The sequence below is a fragment of the Caenorhabditis briggsae genome, assembly GCF_000004555.2.
Source record: "Caenorhabditis briggsae complete genome, chrII, whole genome shotgun sequence".
NCBI classification, from domain to species: domain Eukaryota; kingdom Metazoa; phylum Nematoda; class Chromadorea; order Rhabditida; family Rhabditidae; genus Caenorhabditis; species Caenorhabditis briggsae.
Window position 1 is genome coordinate 10,954,616 of NC_013486.2, and position 16,005 is coordinate 10,970,620.

The 16,005-nt window shown below is 36.7% G+C and overlaps 4 protein-coding genes across 4 annotated transcripts; 1 reads left to right on the forward strand and 3 right to left on the reverse strand.

Moving 5' to 3' along the window:
• Positions 1–237: 237 nt before the first annotated feature.
• Cbr-egg-3 lies at positions 238–2,147 on the forward strand (the record flags this gene model as incomplete). The annotated part of the gene is made up of 5 exons (XM_045242669.1): positions 238–375; positions 426–545; positions 1,054–1,262; positions 1,309–1,752; positions 1,799–2,147. 5 exons carry the CDS (start codon positions 238–240, stop codon positions 2,145–2,147), a joined length of 1,260 nt encoding a protein of 419 aa, XP_045097100.1.
• Positions 2,148–2,347: 200 nt separating this feature from the next.
• Cbr-gst-39 lies at positions 2,348–3,025 on the reverse strand (the record flags this gene model as incomplete). The annotated part of the gene is made up of 2 exons (XM_002631445.1): positions 2,348–2,838; positions 2,887–3,025. The coding sequence occupies 2 exons, from the start codon at positions 3,023–3,025 to the stop codon at positions 2,348–2,350; spliced, it is 630 nt and encodes a 209-aa protein (XP_002631491.1).
• Positions 3,026–4,289: 1,264 nt separating this feature from the next.
• On the reverse strand, positions 4,290–5,194 carry Cbr-gst-35 (the record flags this gene model as incomplete). The annotated part of the gene is made up of 2 exons (XM_002631446.1): positions 4,290–4,780; positions 5,035–5,194. 2 exons carry the CDS (start codon positions 5,192–5,194, stop codon positions 4,290–4,292), a joined length of 651 nt encoding a protein of 216 aa, XP_002631492.1.
• A 1,003-nt stretch (positions 5,195–6,197) lies between these two features.
• Positions 6,198–6,551, reverse strand: CBG20650 (the record flags this gene model as incomplete). Its single annotated transcript, XM_002631447.1, has 1 exon — positions 6,198–6,551. One exon carries the CDS (start codon positions 6,549–6,551, stop codon positions 6,198–6,200), a length of 354 nt encoding a protein of 117 aa, XP_002631493.1.
• Positions 6,552–16,005: the final 9,454 nt, after the last annotated feature.

Here is a 16,005-nt window from a genome sequence, read left to right on the forward strand (position 1 = left end):
AAAAGGTGGGGGGACATTAAAATATGTTTTTCTCGAAGTCCCGTTTAAAAACGCCCCTCGAGGAGTTGAAATTGTGGACTCAACGCTGGAGGTGATAAGTTGCTTCCTGCTGAGCTACGGTGGCGCAATCTGAAGCAGGCGAACGATGGGGTCGCCCGAAAAAACGTTTATCAATTTCCAGTTCCTGGAGTCTACTTTGAACGCGGCATTAATTTGAAGAGTCTCTCTATTTTCAGAATGGACACATCTGGCGTCCATCTTCTGCCTCTCTCGAACTTGTCACGATCTAACAGTATTGAATTCAAAGATGCCATCATTAATGAGAAGTGGGTGCAATCAGCGAATCGACGAAAAGGACATTTGACGCCGAAAGCTGTAACTACTCTTTTCTAATCCGAAATCAACGTTTTTATAATCTTTTCCAGCCTGAAAAGAAGAAAGGATGGTTCGGTGGTGGGAAGTCAGAAGAGGAACTGCTGATGGAGCGCGTCGAGCAGCACGAACTCGAAGAATTGCAGACGTTCATCGCCCAAAAGTTATTCCGTGTCGATGGAATTTTGTGCGATGAACAAACGCGAATCTTGCTGGTTGAGAAGCTTATGAACGCTAAAGAATATCCAACGATCGCACACGAAGAGCTCATTCACAGATACGGGTAAGTTTTCGAACAAAAGGTTTTAAATTCCGGAATCTCCTAATTTTTCAGAAGTCCAATGGCAGGATGGCTCCGTGATCGATTGGTACCGACAATGTCTGATTGTAGTTCTGTGCTACAGCGAGCAGCTTCTGAGTTTTATAAAGACAAAATGGTAAAAATTAAAGAAATTTCTGATGTAAACCAAGCGTTCTGTTCAGAGCGATCCATTGTGCAATTGGGGTCAGCTAAACCCGGAACACGTCTCCATGGTGGCTTCTCGAATCGCTAAGTTCTCCGAAGAAATGTCGTCCAAAGTGAAATGGTCTTTGTTGGTGGAACCAGGAAAATTCAGTTGCCACCTGACAGAATTCGTGCAGGAATTCAATCGGCTCGAACGAATGTTTGTGAGCAGCGAGCTTTCCGACGAGGAAGCAGCGCAAACTTCGTTCAACGCTAATTATTTGACAAAAGCACGAAGCAAAATGGTACCATGTGCAGATTACTCGAGAGTCAAACTAACCGATGGACTTGGTAAACTGGATGACAGAAACGCATTGAGAAATGGAATGTTCAGCAGTGAACACGAGTTTCTGCAGGAGGAGGGATGCACTTTGAAAACCACCTAGTGAGTGATTGTATTTTTTTATTACATCAAGTGTGTTTATTTCCAGCGGAACAACAAATTTCATACATGCAAACTACGTCAAAGGAGGCCCACTTTTGAACACCTTCATATGCGCACAAGCTCCTTTGCAGAATACTCAAGAAGACTTCTGGAGAATGGTTTTCCAGGAGAAATCTCAATTCATTGTAATGCTCAACTCCGCCGTCGATTCATCCACTCTTGGTCCTCTGGATTCGGCAAATCGGAATTATTGCCCGTACTACTGGCCTCGTGCTGAAAAAGAGTTTCTAGAATTCGGATCATTCCGTATCACATGTGTCTCTGTTGACTCTAAAGCAGATCCGCTGTTCACCATCGCCAAACTGAAGTTACAGAAAATTGGAGGAAACTTGGCTGACGATGAATGTGATGAGGAGCTCCTATTAGAGCATTGGCAGTGGGATTGGCAATATTTAGGAGATGTCCATTGGCCGTTCCGTGTGCTAAGAAAGTAGGTTGAACCTTATTTTGTTTGTGCTTATTTCGATTTTTCTCAGAGCTCGCCAACTTTCAACACCTACAATCGTACATTGCACGGATGGATGCTCTAAAGCAGGAACACTAGTAGCTATCGAGACTACTCTCATGCACTTCATTCGAGGTTCACCCATTACCAAATCCCTCATCCTCCAATCGTGCGTCTTCGTGCGCCTCCAACGTCGTCTTTCCGTCTCATCAACTCTTCTCTACCTCTTCATTTATCGTGTCGTTCTTCGTTGGATCGAGCCATACGTCACGAAATGGTATGAACGAGCTGCACTGGGTCTCCGCTTCAAGTCGATCGGATTCATCCAAAAGTATACTGGCATGATTCAAGAGTTCAGTCGTATCACGCCTGCCTACTAACCACCGTTTTTTCCTGTTCTATGATGATAATTTGACCCCATTTTTCTCAGAAATTTTATTTATATGCGCATGCACCCCCACATACTAACAACTGCCTTTCTGAAAAGAATCGACGAATGAATGAATGATTGATTATTGTATATCAGGTTTATTCATTTAGCAAAATATATGCACATTTTCAGATCAGATCAGGTTTTGAATCAGAATTGAGTATCAGGACGAGTGGCGACCCAGGTCTTGATGGCTGGAATTGCGTAGACTTTCTCACGAAGAGCAGTGAGCTTTGGATGCTCCGAAGCAGTGAAAAATTGGTTCTTCTCGAGAGTGGTGATGTTCTCGACGACGACAATATCAGCGAAAGTGAGCTCGTTGCCAACAAGGAATCCGGACTTGCTCTTCTCAAGGATTCCATTGATGATCTTGAAGTACGAGTCCCTTGCTGGAATGGCCACTTCTGAAGAGATCTTGGCAATCTCCTCAGCTGACTTTCCGGCACGTTGAGCCATTATGAGTTGTCTGAATGATCCCATGAAGTCCTTGAATTGGTCAACGATGGCATCAGCCCATGCTTGCTCCTCTGGAGTCTTTCCAGCATATCCGAACTTATTGGCGAGATAACGGACGATAGCAGCTGATTGTGGGATATCGAATCCATTGACAGAGAGGACTGGGACTTGTCCAAATGGAGTCTCTGGAAAGGAGAAGAATATTAATAAGGATAATGATGTGGTAAACTTACTGTCTTTGAGCTTCTCCCAGGTACCATCTCCGTGTGTGATACGGTTATCCTCGAATGGAACCCCAGCCAAATAGAACAAAATACGAGCTGGTTCAGCGTATCCGCGGACGTCGAAGTAGGTCAATTTGTAAGAAGGCATGGTTAGGAAGCTTCTGCAAGAATCGAGAAGGTTTGATATATTCAAAAGTGCAAGAAAAAGCGACGAAATAAAACAAATTGAACCACACACTCTCTGATAAATAACCGAAACTGCCGCCCTATTTATACTATGCTGGTTGTGTCTATGTCCTATTCTCAATTTCTATACTCTCTTTTCTCTTTTCGCCCTTTTCTCGATGTTTGGTTTCGTTTCGCAAGAGAGAGTCTCAGCATCAGCTCTAAATGGGATCACAGCAGCCATTTGTCAGCATTTTCGAGCATAAGATTTTGTGACAAAACGTGTTTTGGGGATGAATTCAAGCACAAAACGATGGAAATTCTGATGATAATTCGTTGGTAGCCATGGAGGTGTGATCAAAATAACAAGAGATATTTGGAGACGGAGAGAGAATTCTCCATAGGGAAGTGTGACAAAAATGAGAAAATGAGGAGATGGTGAATAAATTATTGGGGTGTGGGATTGAAATATAGATTTAGAATTGGAAAGTAGATGTTTGAGAAATCGAATTTTTCGAATATTGGTCTAAAGAATTGAAGAAATTAGCATAAAGGTTAAGGGGAAAACTCTTCAGCCAAAGCATGTTTTCCAGAAGCTAATTTCTCACAAAACCTTTATTGGAAGGAAGACGACAATCCAAACAAAACTGTTATTCTGGTACGAAAATCAGAGATGTGGAAGAGTAACGCCGGTTGCCATGACCGAAGGTCTCATTTTCGAAAATTTGGAATTTTCGGATTTTTTAAGTTTTCGGATTTTTTAAAAAATTCGATTTTTGGATTTTTTGGATTTTTGGAAATTCTGCATTTTTGGAATTTTCTGGATTAAATTTCGGGTTTTTAGAAACCCCGGACGTTTGAAAATTTCGGATTTTGAATTTTTGAGCTTTTGGATTTTTGAAACTTCCGGATTTTCAGATCTCTGGAAATTTCAGATTTTTGAAAATTATTCACTAACAGACAAATTTATTCTCCGACGAAAATCAGTAAAAAAACGAGAAAACAAATCCTGAAAATGAAAATATTTTTTAGTTACTGTAGTTTCCGTTGTGGGACCTTCGACCACCGGCGTTTCTCTTCCATAGTTACGCTTTTCTATACCACAAAAATGGGAAAATATTTTTTGAACGAAAACATTTTTCTAGAAGCTTTTTAACTTATTAATTTTCAGAAAAATCAAATCATCACACAAAAACTTTACTTAAAATAATTAAAAAAGAATCTGACAATCAAAAAAAATCATTTATTCACATTTCGCTTTTCGGCCTTTTCTCGATATGTTCTTTCAACTCTGGAAGTGAATAAATGCTTTCTTGGTATTTCTTAAGATTCTGATGAATACCATCATCTAACTTTTTTATATTTTGCAGTGTGAATATATGATCAGCTACAACCAAATCGGCCCAAGTCAATCCATTTCCAACAATATATCCTGTTTTGTTGGTCTTCAGAATCCTATCAATTACTTCTAGAAACTGATTTTTAGCGGGAACATATTTCTTGTCATGAATCGTTTTCACTTCTTCGGCTGATTTTCCTTCTCGTTGAGCATAAATAAAAAGACGAAACGATTCCATATAATCTTTGAACTGATCTACAATAGCATCCGCCCATACTTCTTCTTCAGGAGTCTTTCCAGAATATCCAAACTTTTTTGCCAAGTATCGACTGATCGCTGCTGATTGGGCCAATTCGAATCCGTCCATAGAAAGAACAGGAAGTCTTCCAAATGGGGTTTCTGAAATAGGATTTGATTTTAAAAAGAAAAAAATGGGATTACTGTAGCTTTTGGATTTTCTTTTAAAATTTTTTAAAATGGGGATTACTGTAGTTCCCAATTTCATTTTTTAAAATAAAAAAATAAAGATTACTGAAGTTTGCGGATTCTTTTTTCAAAATTGAAAAATTGATGATTAATGTACTTTTTGGATGTATTTTTGAAATTGAAAAACAAAGAGATTCGGTGTAAAAAATTTAGAATATTCAACTCACTTTCTTTCATCTCTAACCAGTATGCACTCTGTTTTCCAGGCATTAACTCTTCAAATGATATTCTAACGTCTTCGAATGGAACTCCAGCCAAATGAAACAGTTGACGTGCTGGTTCTCCAAATCCGCGAGCATCGAAATAGATCAATTTATAGTGGGTCATTTCTTTTTCAATGGATTCAGATGGGGGCAATACAGTCGACAGATGTAACAGTCTCATCTTTTGTACCCGCATTTATCACCCAATTTTCTACGTGGTTTGTGTTTTGACAGATTTTATAAATTGAAGAAAGTAGGCTAGGATACAAATTTTGTGACTAGTGTGTGATATCTTTGGGCGTATTCTATAGGCATAGACTACTGTCTCCCGTTTTTCCAATTCAATTTCCAAATTGACTAGTGTGGCTAACGCGCCTTGGCGCTTCAAATAAAATACGCTAAAATCTACAGTAATCCTAAAATTTTCAATGTTGTAAAATGAATCTGAAAACTACAGTAATCCTCTTTTTCAATTAAAAAAATCCGAACGTTACACTAATTCTCTTTTTTAAATAAACCTAAAAACTACAGTAACCCGCACTTTTTTCATAATTTGAAAATATAATCCGAAAACTACACTAATCCTCTTTTTCTAATAAAAAAAGAATTCGAAAACTACAGTAATCCATCCTTTTCATGTTCAAAAACGACATCGAAACTACAGTAATCCTCATTTTCTCAATTTTTAAAATTTCTTTCGAAAACTACGGTAATTTTCATTATATTGGAAAAATTCAATGAGTATAGTAATCCGCACAGTTTTAAATACTTTGAGAATATATCCGAAACTACAGTGATCCTGGTTTCTTTAAATTTTTAAAAAGAATCCGAAAACTACAGTAACTCGCATTTTTTAATTTTCGAAAACTGATCCGAAAACTACAGCAACCGGCACTTTTCGTACTTTGCAATGATATCAAAAACTACAATAATCCTTATGTTTTCAATTCAAAAAAGTGAATCCTGAAACTAAAGTAATCCTCTTTTTTCTAATTGAAAAAAAAATCCGGGAAATACAGTAACCCTCATTTTTTTTTAATTTAAAGAGTAAAAGTATATATCAAAAATTCTGTTTATTTTACAAAAACCAGGTTCATTCAAAAAATAATGGTTCGAATTCACATTGATCACTCCTCATTTGGTCCATTCTCATCAGTTTTCGATGTTCCATCGTGACTTGCAGAATCGACTTTCGAAGGCGTTTTCTTCGGAAGACTTCCGGGACATGCACCTGCTGGAGTTCCAATTTTCGCCGCCGCCTTTTCCTTTTTTCTACGAAGACGTTCCTGTTGTTTCGCGAGACGACGATGCTTCTTCAAACGAGACGATCGATCCCTTTCGAGAATTTCCAATCTGGCGCACATGTCTCTGTACTTGGCACGATCCTCGATACGCATTTGTACGATTTCTTTGTAGAGTTCACGAATCTGTCCAATTGTTTGACGAATCACCTCGCGATCATCAGGACCGGCCACAAGCATTATAATGACGGAAATGAATCGAAATTGCTTGAATCCTGAATCCACGAAGGAATCTGCGTGACAACTATGTCATAGTGCCGAGTTCATTAAACCATATCAAAATGGGAAAATTTACATAAAATCTCATTTTTCCATTCGAATCTCAAGAAAATTATGATGTTGAGTTATAACTTTTTCCTAATTCAGGTCCTTTGCTGATATAGTTTCATATCCTAAAATATTAAAATTCAGAGTCTATTTCTGTTGTTGATCACGGCGTGGCCAGTATTTATGTTTTGTGCTCGAAGGAAGAAAAAATGGTCTGATAACGAAAAGAAAACGGAACCTTCCGTAGAAAAGAAAATAGTTCTGGATGAAGCTGTGGTAGGCGATAGGGAACTTCGACTGAAATTGATTTCAAACTTTTCAGAAGCCACCGAAAGCTGAAATTCCAGAAATTTCAAAAAAGTCAGAATTTGATGTGGATGAAAACGGATTCGTTATAGATGAGAGCGACGACGAGGATCTTGATACTCTGAAATATTTGGAATCTCAAGAACCAACACAAGTTAGACCTTACACAGTTGGCGAAGTTTCTGAAATTGAAAAGACATATATGAAAATTCATGCTTCGAAGAGTCGGATGATGCTTGCAATCTGCGAACACAGATATGCTAAATATCCAAAAGGTTTGAAAGTAGTAGAAGAGGCGAAACAAAGAATAGAAAAGGAAAGGAAGAAAAGAGAAGAGGAAGAAGAGGAAATAAGGAAGAAGAAAAAAGAAGCTGATAAAATGAAAAAGGAGAAAGATAAAGAGGAGGAGGACAAGAACAAAAAGAAGGAGAAGAAGAATAAAAAAAGTCATGATGAAGAAGAAAATTATGATTCCGGGATCCAAAACGAAAACTGCTTCATCGACGCTTACTGAATGAATAAAGGATGAACTTTATATTTTTGTGTTCTTTAAATAAACCACTGAATTCGAAAACTACAGTAATCACATTTTTACATCTTGAAAATCAATTACGATAACTACAGTAGTCCTACATTTGCTTCAGTTTTCAAAAGTGAATCCGAGAACTACGGTAATCCTCAATTTTTTAAAACTTAAAAATGAATCCTAAACCTATAGTATTCCTAATTATTTTCAATTTCGAAAAATAAATCGAAAAACTACCGTAATCTTTGTTGTTTTCAAATTTTTTAATTGGGTCCGAAAACTACAGTAACGCCTTTTTCCAATTTCTAAAGATGAATGGGAATTTTTTAATTTTCGCGTGTTGACTACTTTCGTGAACTTTTTTCTTATCTTATCTCCAAATCTGATCTACGGGGGCTATATAAACTGGAGAAATCAACAAAAAGTCGGATCGAGGAGTCGATGAGGAGTCCGATTTGTAACGCGGTTCCAGGGCAGTTGGGATGGCAAAGGAACGATCAACACACAAAAACTACTGGCCTCTCTACTCGACGATCACCGGTATCGGCAAGGATGGCCAAGTTGGATGACGGATACTGGAAGGAATTGGATGCTGCCCACTGCCACGAAGCCTCGTATGCGCTACTCATTGCTATTTCTTTTTTTAGAAGACTGATCGACGTCATTGAAGTAAAAAAAGTACTAAAAGGCCTCAGGTCGCCATTGTTTGGGGTTCATGGCTAGGTGTTTATCACTGAACGTCCCCCTTTTACCAAATGACCGAAATCAAATTTTAAAGAAAATGAAATAGCAATTGATAGCGTACATGTAGCTTTCTGTCAGCAATGGATCTCGGACTTACGACTTCAAACTTCCGACGTCGGACTTCAAAACTTTCACTTTCTCACGGTCTCCCAGCGTGAAAGATTTGGAAAAGTTCTCTCGTTGTCTGCACTCTAGCCAAATTTAATTTTTCACGCCCCTCCCCTTTTTCCTCCTTTTTAGGCTAATAGAAGCTTATTACTAGAGTAATGGAAACCACTGAAAAGAACCAATTTGACCTATTTTAATAGAAAAAAAAACTATTTGCTGTATTACTGAAGACTTCAGCTATCATCTGTACAAAATTTTATTGAAATTGGAGCACTTTGAGCAAAGTTATGAAAAACCGGTTTTATTCAACCGTACATAAGTCCATCAGGTTTTTGCAGAACCAGAACAATAAAAACGCCATCAGTACCGCAGAGACATTTGCTACAATTGCTCCGTTTTCGATTTTTGATTTATGTCCTCATTTTCTTGAAAATCTAGAAAAAGTGGTCAAAATCGGGGGGTTTTGGGAATTTTGAAAGACAATGGAGAACTGTGAAATAATTTTAACAATTTTTACAAACGGATTTTAATGCCAGTCGATACTTTCCTCACTTCCAATGTTTCTCAATTTTATTTCTTAATTCTTTCAATTTCCCTTTGGTTCCAAATTCCCTTCGCTTTTTGCGCCTTTTTTTTCTCAATTTTGGGGGGGAAAAAAAAATTTTTCTCATTTTTAAATGATTTTCTAGATCATTGATTGAAGAAAACAATCACAATTTAGATATTTCCCACAAAATTCGAAAATTCCAAAAATTCGCCCAAAATGAGCTATTTTCTATCGAAAATTGTTCGAACAGGCAATAAAACATTACAAAAATTATAAAATTGATTTTTTTTTTCGATAAATTACCACGAAAATTTGAGCAAAAATGATGAAAAACGAAGGAAAACGGAGAAAAATTAAAAAATTGAGAAAAATTGGGAAAAATACGAAGGAATATTGAGAAACAAAGGGAATTGAAATAGAATTGAAGTTCCGAAGTTCTGAGATTCTGAGATTTTGAAGTTCTGAAATTCTGAGATTCTGAGATTCTCAGCTTCTGAAGTTCCGAAATTTTCAGATTCCTAAATACTGAAATTCCAAAGTTCTGAAATTCTAAAAATTCAGAGATTTTCAAGCTCTGAAATTCAGGAATTCAGAAACTTCGTCAAAAAAAATTGTACCCCCGAATCACAAGCGTTGTACCCCTAAATGAAATAAGGTGTACCCCAGAATCATTGGTAGATTGTACCCCCGAATCGTTGTACCCCCGAATTTTTGTACCCACAAATTTTGTACCCCCGAATCACCAATTTTGTACCCCTAAATCAGTTGTACCCCCTTGTACCCCCGAATCATTGTACCCCCCCCCCCCGAATTTTTGGCTCATCTTTTCACATCTTTTTCATTTTTTTCTTGCTACAATTTCTTTTCTTATCAATTTGCATTGAATTTTTGATTTTTTTGAACTTTTTGAACTTTCGTTGTTATTTTTCGGATTTTTGAAAGTTTCGAATTCTTTGAAATTTACAGTAGTACTACAGTAACCTGATACTTTTTAAACTACAGTAACCCTATGCATGTTTAAACTACAGTAACCCTAAACTATTTTCAATTTCAATCTTTGAATGTATATATCTTTTGAAACTTCCTACACCAATTCTTCATCTGAAGTTTCTTTTTTCTTTCATCCATCCAATCACATAAAAATTCGAATAAATGATGCTCAACACATTCAAGTGCTAAAAATATGTTCTTCAGAATCGCATTCTCCTTATTTCGTCCACTCACTCCTTTTTCAACATTTCTCCCGATTTTTCGTCTTCGAAAGAGGAGAGATCCCAATGGAATTTGTTGTAAATCATCAGAAATTGACGCAGCTCCCCCCCCCCAGCCCGTCGCCTAGTACTTTTCGATTCTTGAAGAATCGAGAAACACGGAATTTGAAATCCCTGGAGGATCGTGGGTAACTTCTAGAAAGGATAGTAGTACTATGCTTTCTCTTGACCAGAGAGAGAGACAGCTCACACTTGTTCTTCAGAACCCGAACTGACGTTTTTCTCACTTCCTATGATGCAGACTACTGTAGTTCTAGTTCCAGAGGAGTTTCTGGCACTAATAATTTAAATATCACGGTTCGTCTTTTTATATTTTTGTAGTTCAGACCGGTCCGGGATTATCACTTTTGAAAAAAAAATCTGAAATTTCAGCAATAAAAAACAGTTTGCAAAAACAAATTGTAATTCCGTTCTTTTCAAACTTTTATTTGGCCGAAAATTTGTTTATATTATTATATACACAGCATTTATTTTTGAATAGAAAAGAAAAGATTACTGTAAGCCCGGACCGTGTCGAGAAAATTTGGAAAAGACCCGTTATGGCGGTTTTCCCGGAATGTCTCACAACGACAAATATCGTAACTTAGAAACATTTTGATTCTCCGAGTTTGAAATCTCAATTACTGTGAGCTTTCAGACAATTTTTTCACTTAAAAATCTGCTTCGCGTCATTTCGAAACCGTTGTAATACAGGCGAATAGATGAATTTCAGACTACAAAAATAATTTTAGGGTTTTGAAATATGCTATTTCTCATAGAACAAATTCTGGAAATCCAAAAAATCCAAAAAAAAGTTCTCAAAAAATATGACTTCTTGAATTTTCCGATCTTCAGAATGTGAAGAAAAATCATTTGGAAATTCTAATATTTCTTTTGTAGTCTAAAGATCAGCATTTCGCCTGTATTACCACTGTTTCGAATTGACTGGTTTCGAAGCCACGCGGAGCCCAAAAATCAGATTTTTCGATGATTTTGGGGGGAAAACAGGTTTATCGACAAAAATCATTAAGAAGAGAGAAATCTTGATAATCTAACTATTTTTAGGTTACTGTAGTTGTTGCTATGGGACCTTCGGCCACAGCCACTAGCGTTTCACATCCACAGCTTCCTTTTTTTGTACCAGGATAACATTCGCCAGTTATTTTTATTCAAAATTCTCTGAAAATGCGAGTCTAGCTCCGAGAATCATTTCAAACATTTCACTTCCTTCCCAAAAAAAGCGACATTTCCCGCTTTCACTTCGCTTGATGCGTGCAACATGAGAGAAGAAGTAACAATGCATATGGCACATTTTTCATTTTCATTCGTTCCGATTGGATAGACAGAGGTGACAAATTGGGGGACTCTCTCTCTCTCTCTCCCTTTCTCCATTTCTCTGCTTTTCCAGTTTCTCTGCTTTTCATCGTCACATCTTCTGAAAACAATCTCTGTGAATGTCTGTAATGCCCTCCAACTTTTATCCACTATCTTAAGTTCTCTTTTCCGTTTCCGTCACAATTCCTTCTTCTTCTTCTCAGAAAGGGAAGAAGAGGGACTACTTTCTTTTTGCCTCCCTGCTTCTTTTTCATGTATGCTCACTTTGCAAATACTACTCTCCGTGTCTGCGTCTGGCGTCGTTCCATATTTTTTGCTTCCCAGTCATCATCTCTTGGTTTTTTTCTCTCTACATCACGCAAGTCTTTTTTTCTTTTTCTTTTTCTTCTTTTTTTATTTTTGTCCCAATTGAGTCGTTTTCAGAATCATATAGAGTCTTGTCTGTTCTGTTCATCTAATCTGTTGAATACGGAAATGTACTTTTGAGCTCTCTCCAAACCTGTATAGAAGAGAAACATCCTGGTTAAGGGTCAATTCTGATTTCTGTCATTCTCGGTTTATGGTTTTAATCGCCTCGAGGTTTGATAAGAAGTTTTGATCCCGTAAAAAAATCAGAGTTATTTTTTCAATTGGAAATTCAATTGCTTTATTTTGTGTAGAAAATGTAGAAAATCACATAAAAATGAAAAAAACAAACTTGAAAAATCATTCATTGAGAAAAAGCATCGAAAAATTATTTTCGGAGGTTGGTCGTTAGGGACGAGTATGAGTTTTCTAGTCCCCTGCCAGCGCGCGAGTTTTTTTTCCAATTTCCAACCGTTTTCTTACGGAACCGGTCGTTTTTTTCACTTATCAAAAATACAGTTTGCAGAAACGTCTGAAAAAAGCTAAACCTCTCAATGAAATCAGGTTGAAAACGGTGAAAAAGCCCTTGAAAATTCGAATTCCAGAGATTCGCGCACTGGTCGGGGGACAAAAAAATCACCAGCCAACGAGTACCACTTCGCTTTTTCGATGCAGTTTTTCTGATCTTAAGAATATTTTTAATATTTTCTTTATTTTTACGTAAAATTACCTGATTTTCTGCATAAATACAATTGAGAGAGCCGTTCTTATACAGGTTACGGTAATAAAGAATCAAATTCAGGAAAACTCGGAAAACGGAATTTGTCCTAAAAACCTAATATCCATAACTCATATTTTATTGTTTCCTTGTTCTTGGCTCGCAGCTCAAAATGAATTTTCAAAAGAGCACTTTCTTTTTTATGAAGTGCCTGTTGTCCTTGTATTTTCCTTTTGCTGTGTAAGAGTGTCCTATTGAATTTTTAATATCTTTTTTCTCCACTTTTCCTTCGTTTTTTTTGGTTCCATTGTGTTCTTCTTCCAAAAAGTCTCTTTCGCTTCCCTCAAAAAAGTTCACAAGACCTTCCATTTAGCTTGAAAGTGAGTCACATTCAGTGGCACTGAAATTCTATATCTCACTCTGAATTTTTTAACGCTTTTTTTCTCACTTCTCTTTTTTAACGTATCCAGATGTTTGATCCACTTTTTTGATACTTCGCAGAAAGAATTACAATTTTTGGGCATCTATCTATGTATTTTTTTTTTGTGTATGCCTTATTCGGTCGCTTTTTTCTAAATCTAATTAGCATTCAAAATTCTGAGAATACGAAGGAGCGGCGGTGAGAAAACAAAAGAGAAAGAAGAAGAAGAAGCTGTATTTATTCTCAGTTTCTTCTTCTTCTTCTTCCGAGTGTGTAAGGTCTATCTCAGAGGTCCCGAATGTCGCAATTATATGTCCACATTTCTTCAGAGAAGAAGAAGAAGAGACTTTGATTTCTTACACACAATTTACGTTAATTCCCAAAGCTTTTTGATCTACTTCTCCAAAAAATATCCAAGAAGAGGAAATGACATCTGAATGTGACGAAAACTTGTTTACCAAAACCTATTTTTACGTTTTCTTCTTCTTCCTTCTCAGTTATTATCTCTGAAGGAATAACATTTTCGCTTCGAAAATTTTTCGACTAACTTGCGTCAAATACCTGATCAATCTGTTTTTGGGAGAGAGATGGAATTTAGTCTTCGCATGAATGACATATAAATTTTTGAAATATTCAATGGTCCAGTTTTTCATCATTATCATAAATTGCTTGGTATTGAATTACAGACTTTTTAAAACAAACCGGATTGATTTTTTTAAAGATGGTGTACGATGAAAATTTAGCTCCGCGCCACTTCGAAACCAGTCATTTCAACACCGGTCATTTCGAAACAGCAGTAATACAGGCGCCTGGACGCATTTCGGACTACAAAAACGATTTTAAGGTTTTCAAACCTACTCTTTCGGATGGAACACATTCCAAAACTCAAAAAATTCAAAAAATTTGTTTTTCAAAAGTTAAAATTTGGATTTTTCCGAGTTTTGGAATGTGTTCTATCAGAAAGAGCATATGCAAAACCCCGAAAGCGTTTTATAGTTGAATTTTACCCATTCGCCTGTATTACTACCGTTTCGAAATAACCGGTTTTGAAATGACTGGTTTCAAAGTGTCGCAGTTTCGAAGTGACCTTTTTTCAGATTTTTTGAATAGTTGTTCAAGGTTTTTGCTAATTTTTCTTTCAGAATATCTCGAAAAATATGAAAGAAGGATTTTTTCTTCTTTTTTTTACTGTGAATCTGAATGATTTTCTTCTCAAAATAAAGCAAAGCACATCATCGTTAACTATAAAATTTTTTGTTTTACATATATCAGAATTTATGTAATCAATCCGAATTCAATTTTTTTTTCTGGAAATTCTATAGAGCCATACATCTAAGCTCCATTGACGTTCGCGGACATTTCTATTTTCTCATTAAATCCCTTATCTGATCCTTTATTTTATTCTATACAGAAAGTATATTTGCCCATCCTACGATCCCTGAGCCATTTATCTGATTTCCGAGTTTCTTTCTAATTCGATTAGTGTTTTTCTATTTTGCAACGACTTCCGATTGTTCTATAGATGAACTCAACATGTTCCTGAAATGAGAATCAACTAGAAACAAAATCAAGTTGACCTCTAATCCTTGTTGCTTTCTTTTTCGTACTTGACAGAATCACGTCTCTTTTTCTTCCCAGATCAACCACTTTCTGTGCTCTCCTATCCGTTTACATGTGTTCCTCTTCTCCTTTCTCTTCTTCTTCTTTTTCTTCCACCCTCATTTCTGTTTCGTTCACTCCAATCGATCAGATCATCTGTTCATCCGCATTTTTTTCTCCATCAGGTGAGAGTGTGCTCAATTGGAAAGAACGAGAGAGAAAGAGCACACGTGATGATAACGAGTAGGGTGGAATTGAGGGAAAAAGTAAGAGAAGAAGAAGAAGAAGTGTGTTTGTTTTCTTCTTCTTCTTTTCCTTTCTTTTCCCCTCAACAACAGTGAGAATGACTGCTTTTCTTACTTTTCCAGCACGTATTGTTGATAGACAACATTAGAAAAAGAATTGGTAGTTGAATGAAAAAAAATAGTAGTATGTGGAAGGAGAAGGATTACGAATTGATGGGCTCTGGGCTCCAACCACCATCACCATCATAATCTAATCCTTCTTTTTTCTTCGCTTTTTCCCCCGGATTTCCTCTAGTTATGTCTTCTTTTTTCTCGCGTCTGGTTTTTGTGTTATCGTTAGTCTAGCTTTCAGTACATGCTTTCTTTTTTCCCCAGAATTCCAGAAAATGCTAGTGATATTATGATAAACATTTTGTTAGTTGACAACTTTTCATATCTTTGACGGGAACTCAGAAAAAACGGCTCAACGTTAAAAACTAGCGGAGCCTTCTATTAGAGGTTTTACGGTATGTTTTTTTTTTGACAGGGGACCCTTCTATTACAGGGGGCCCTTTTTCCAAACCCCTTTCGGTGGTCCCTTCTATTAGAGAGTCCCTCTATTAAATGGGCCCTTCTAATACAGGTTTCACGGTAATTTTCTTCAAAAAGGAAAAATAATTTTCTAGGTAAAAATAAAACCATATGATCTGGGTTTGAATAAAAAATATTTGGCAACATTTCTCCTATATTTCTAAATGTAAATCTGTATAGAAACTCAATATTAATTAATTTATACCAGTCGATTTCCGCCGCCTGTCGGCGGCTACAATATCCTGGCTTCACTAAAAACGTTTGAATCTCCAAATCGGAGAGAATCAGAAGAGGAAGTTTTAGTTGATTGTGTTGTCAACTTTCATAAACTGGAGTGACAGTCTGCTTATGCGCCTTCGGGGCTAAACCTTCTGGCTCCCGCTTACAACAGCCTTAATCGATTGAGTTTGGGCTTGGACAGATAAATCAGAAATGTAGATCAGAAATGTGTCTTAGTTGATACACGAACTGTTCAAAATTTCCAAATTTTTAGAACTAATAATTTTCCTGAATTCCCGAATATCTTGAAATTTGACAACTTATAATTTTTCAGAAGTATCGAAATTCAGGAGTCCTGAATTTTCGGAACTGCGATTCTAGAACTCAAAGATTTTTCTTTTAAAATACTTCATTTCAGAACTCATAATTTCTGA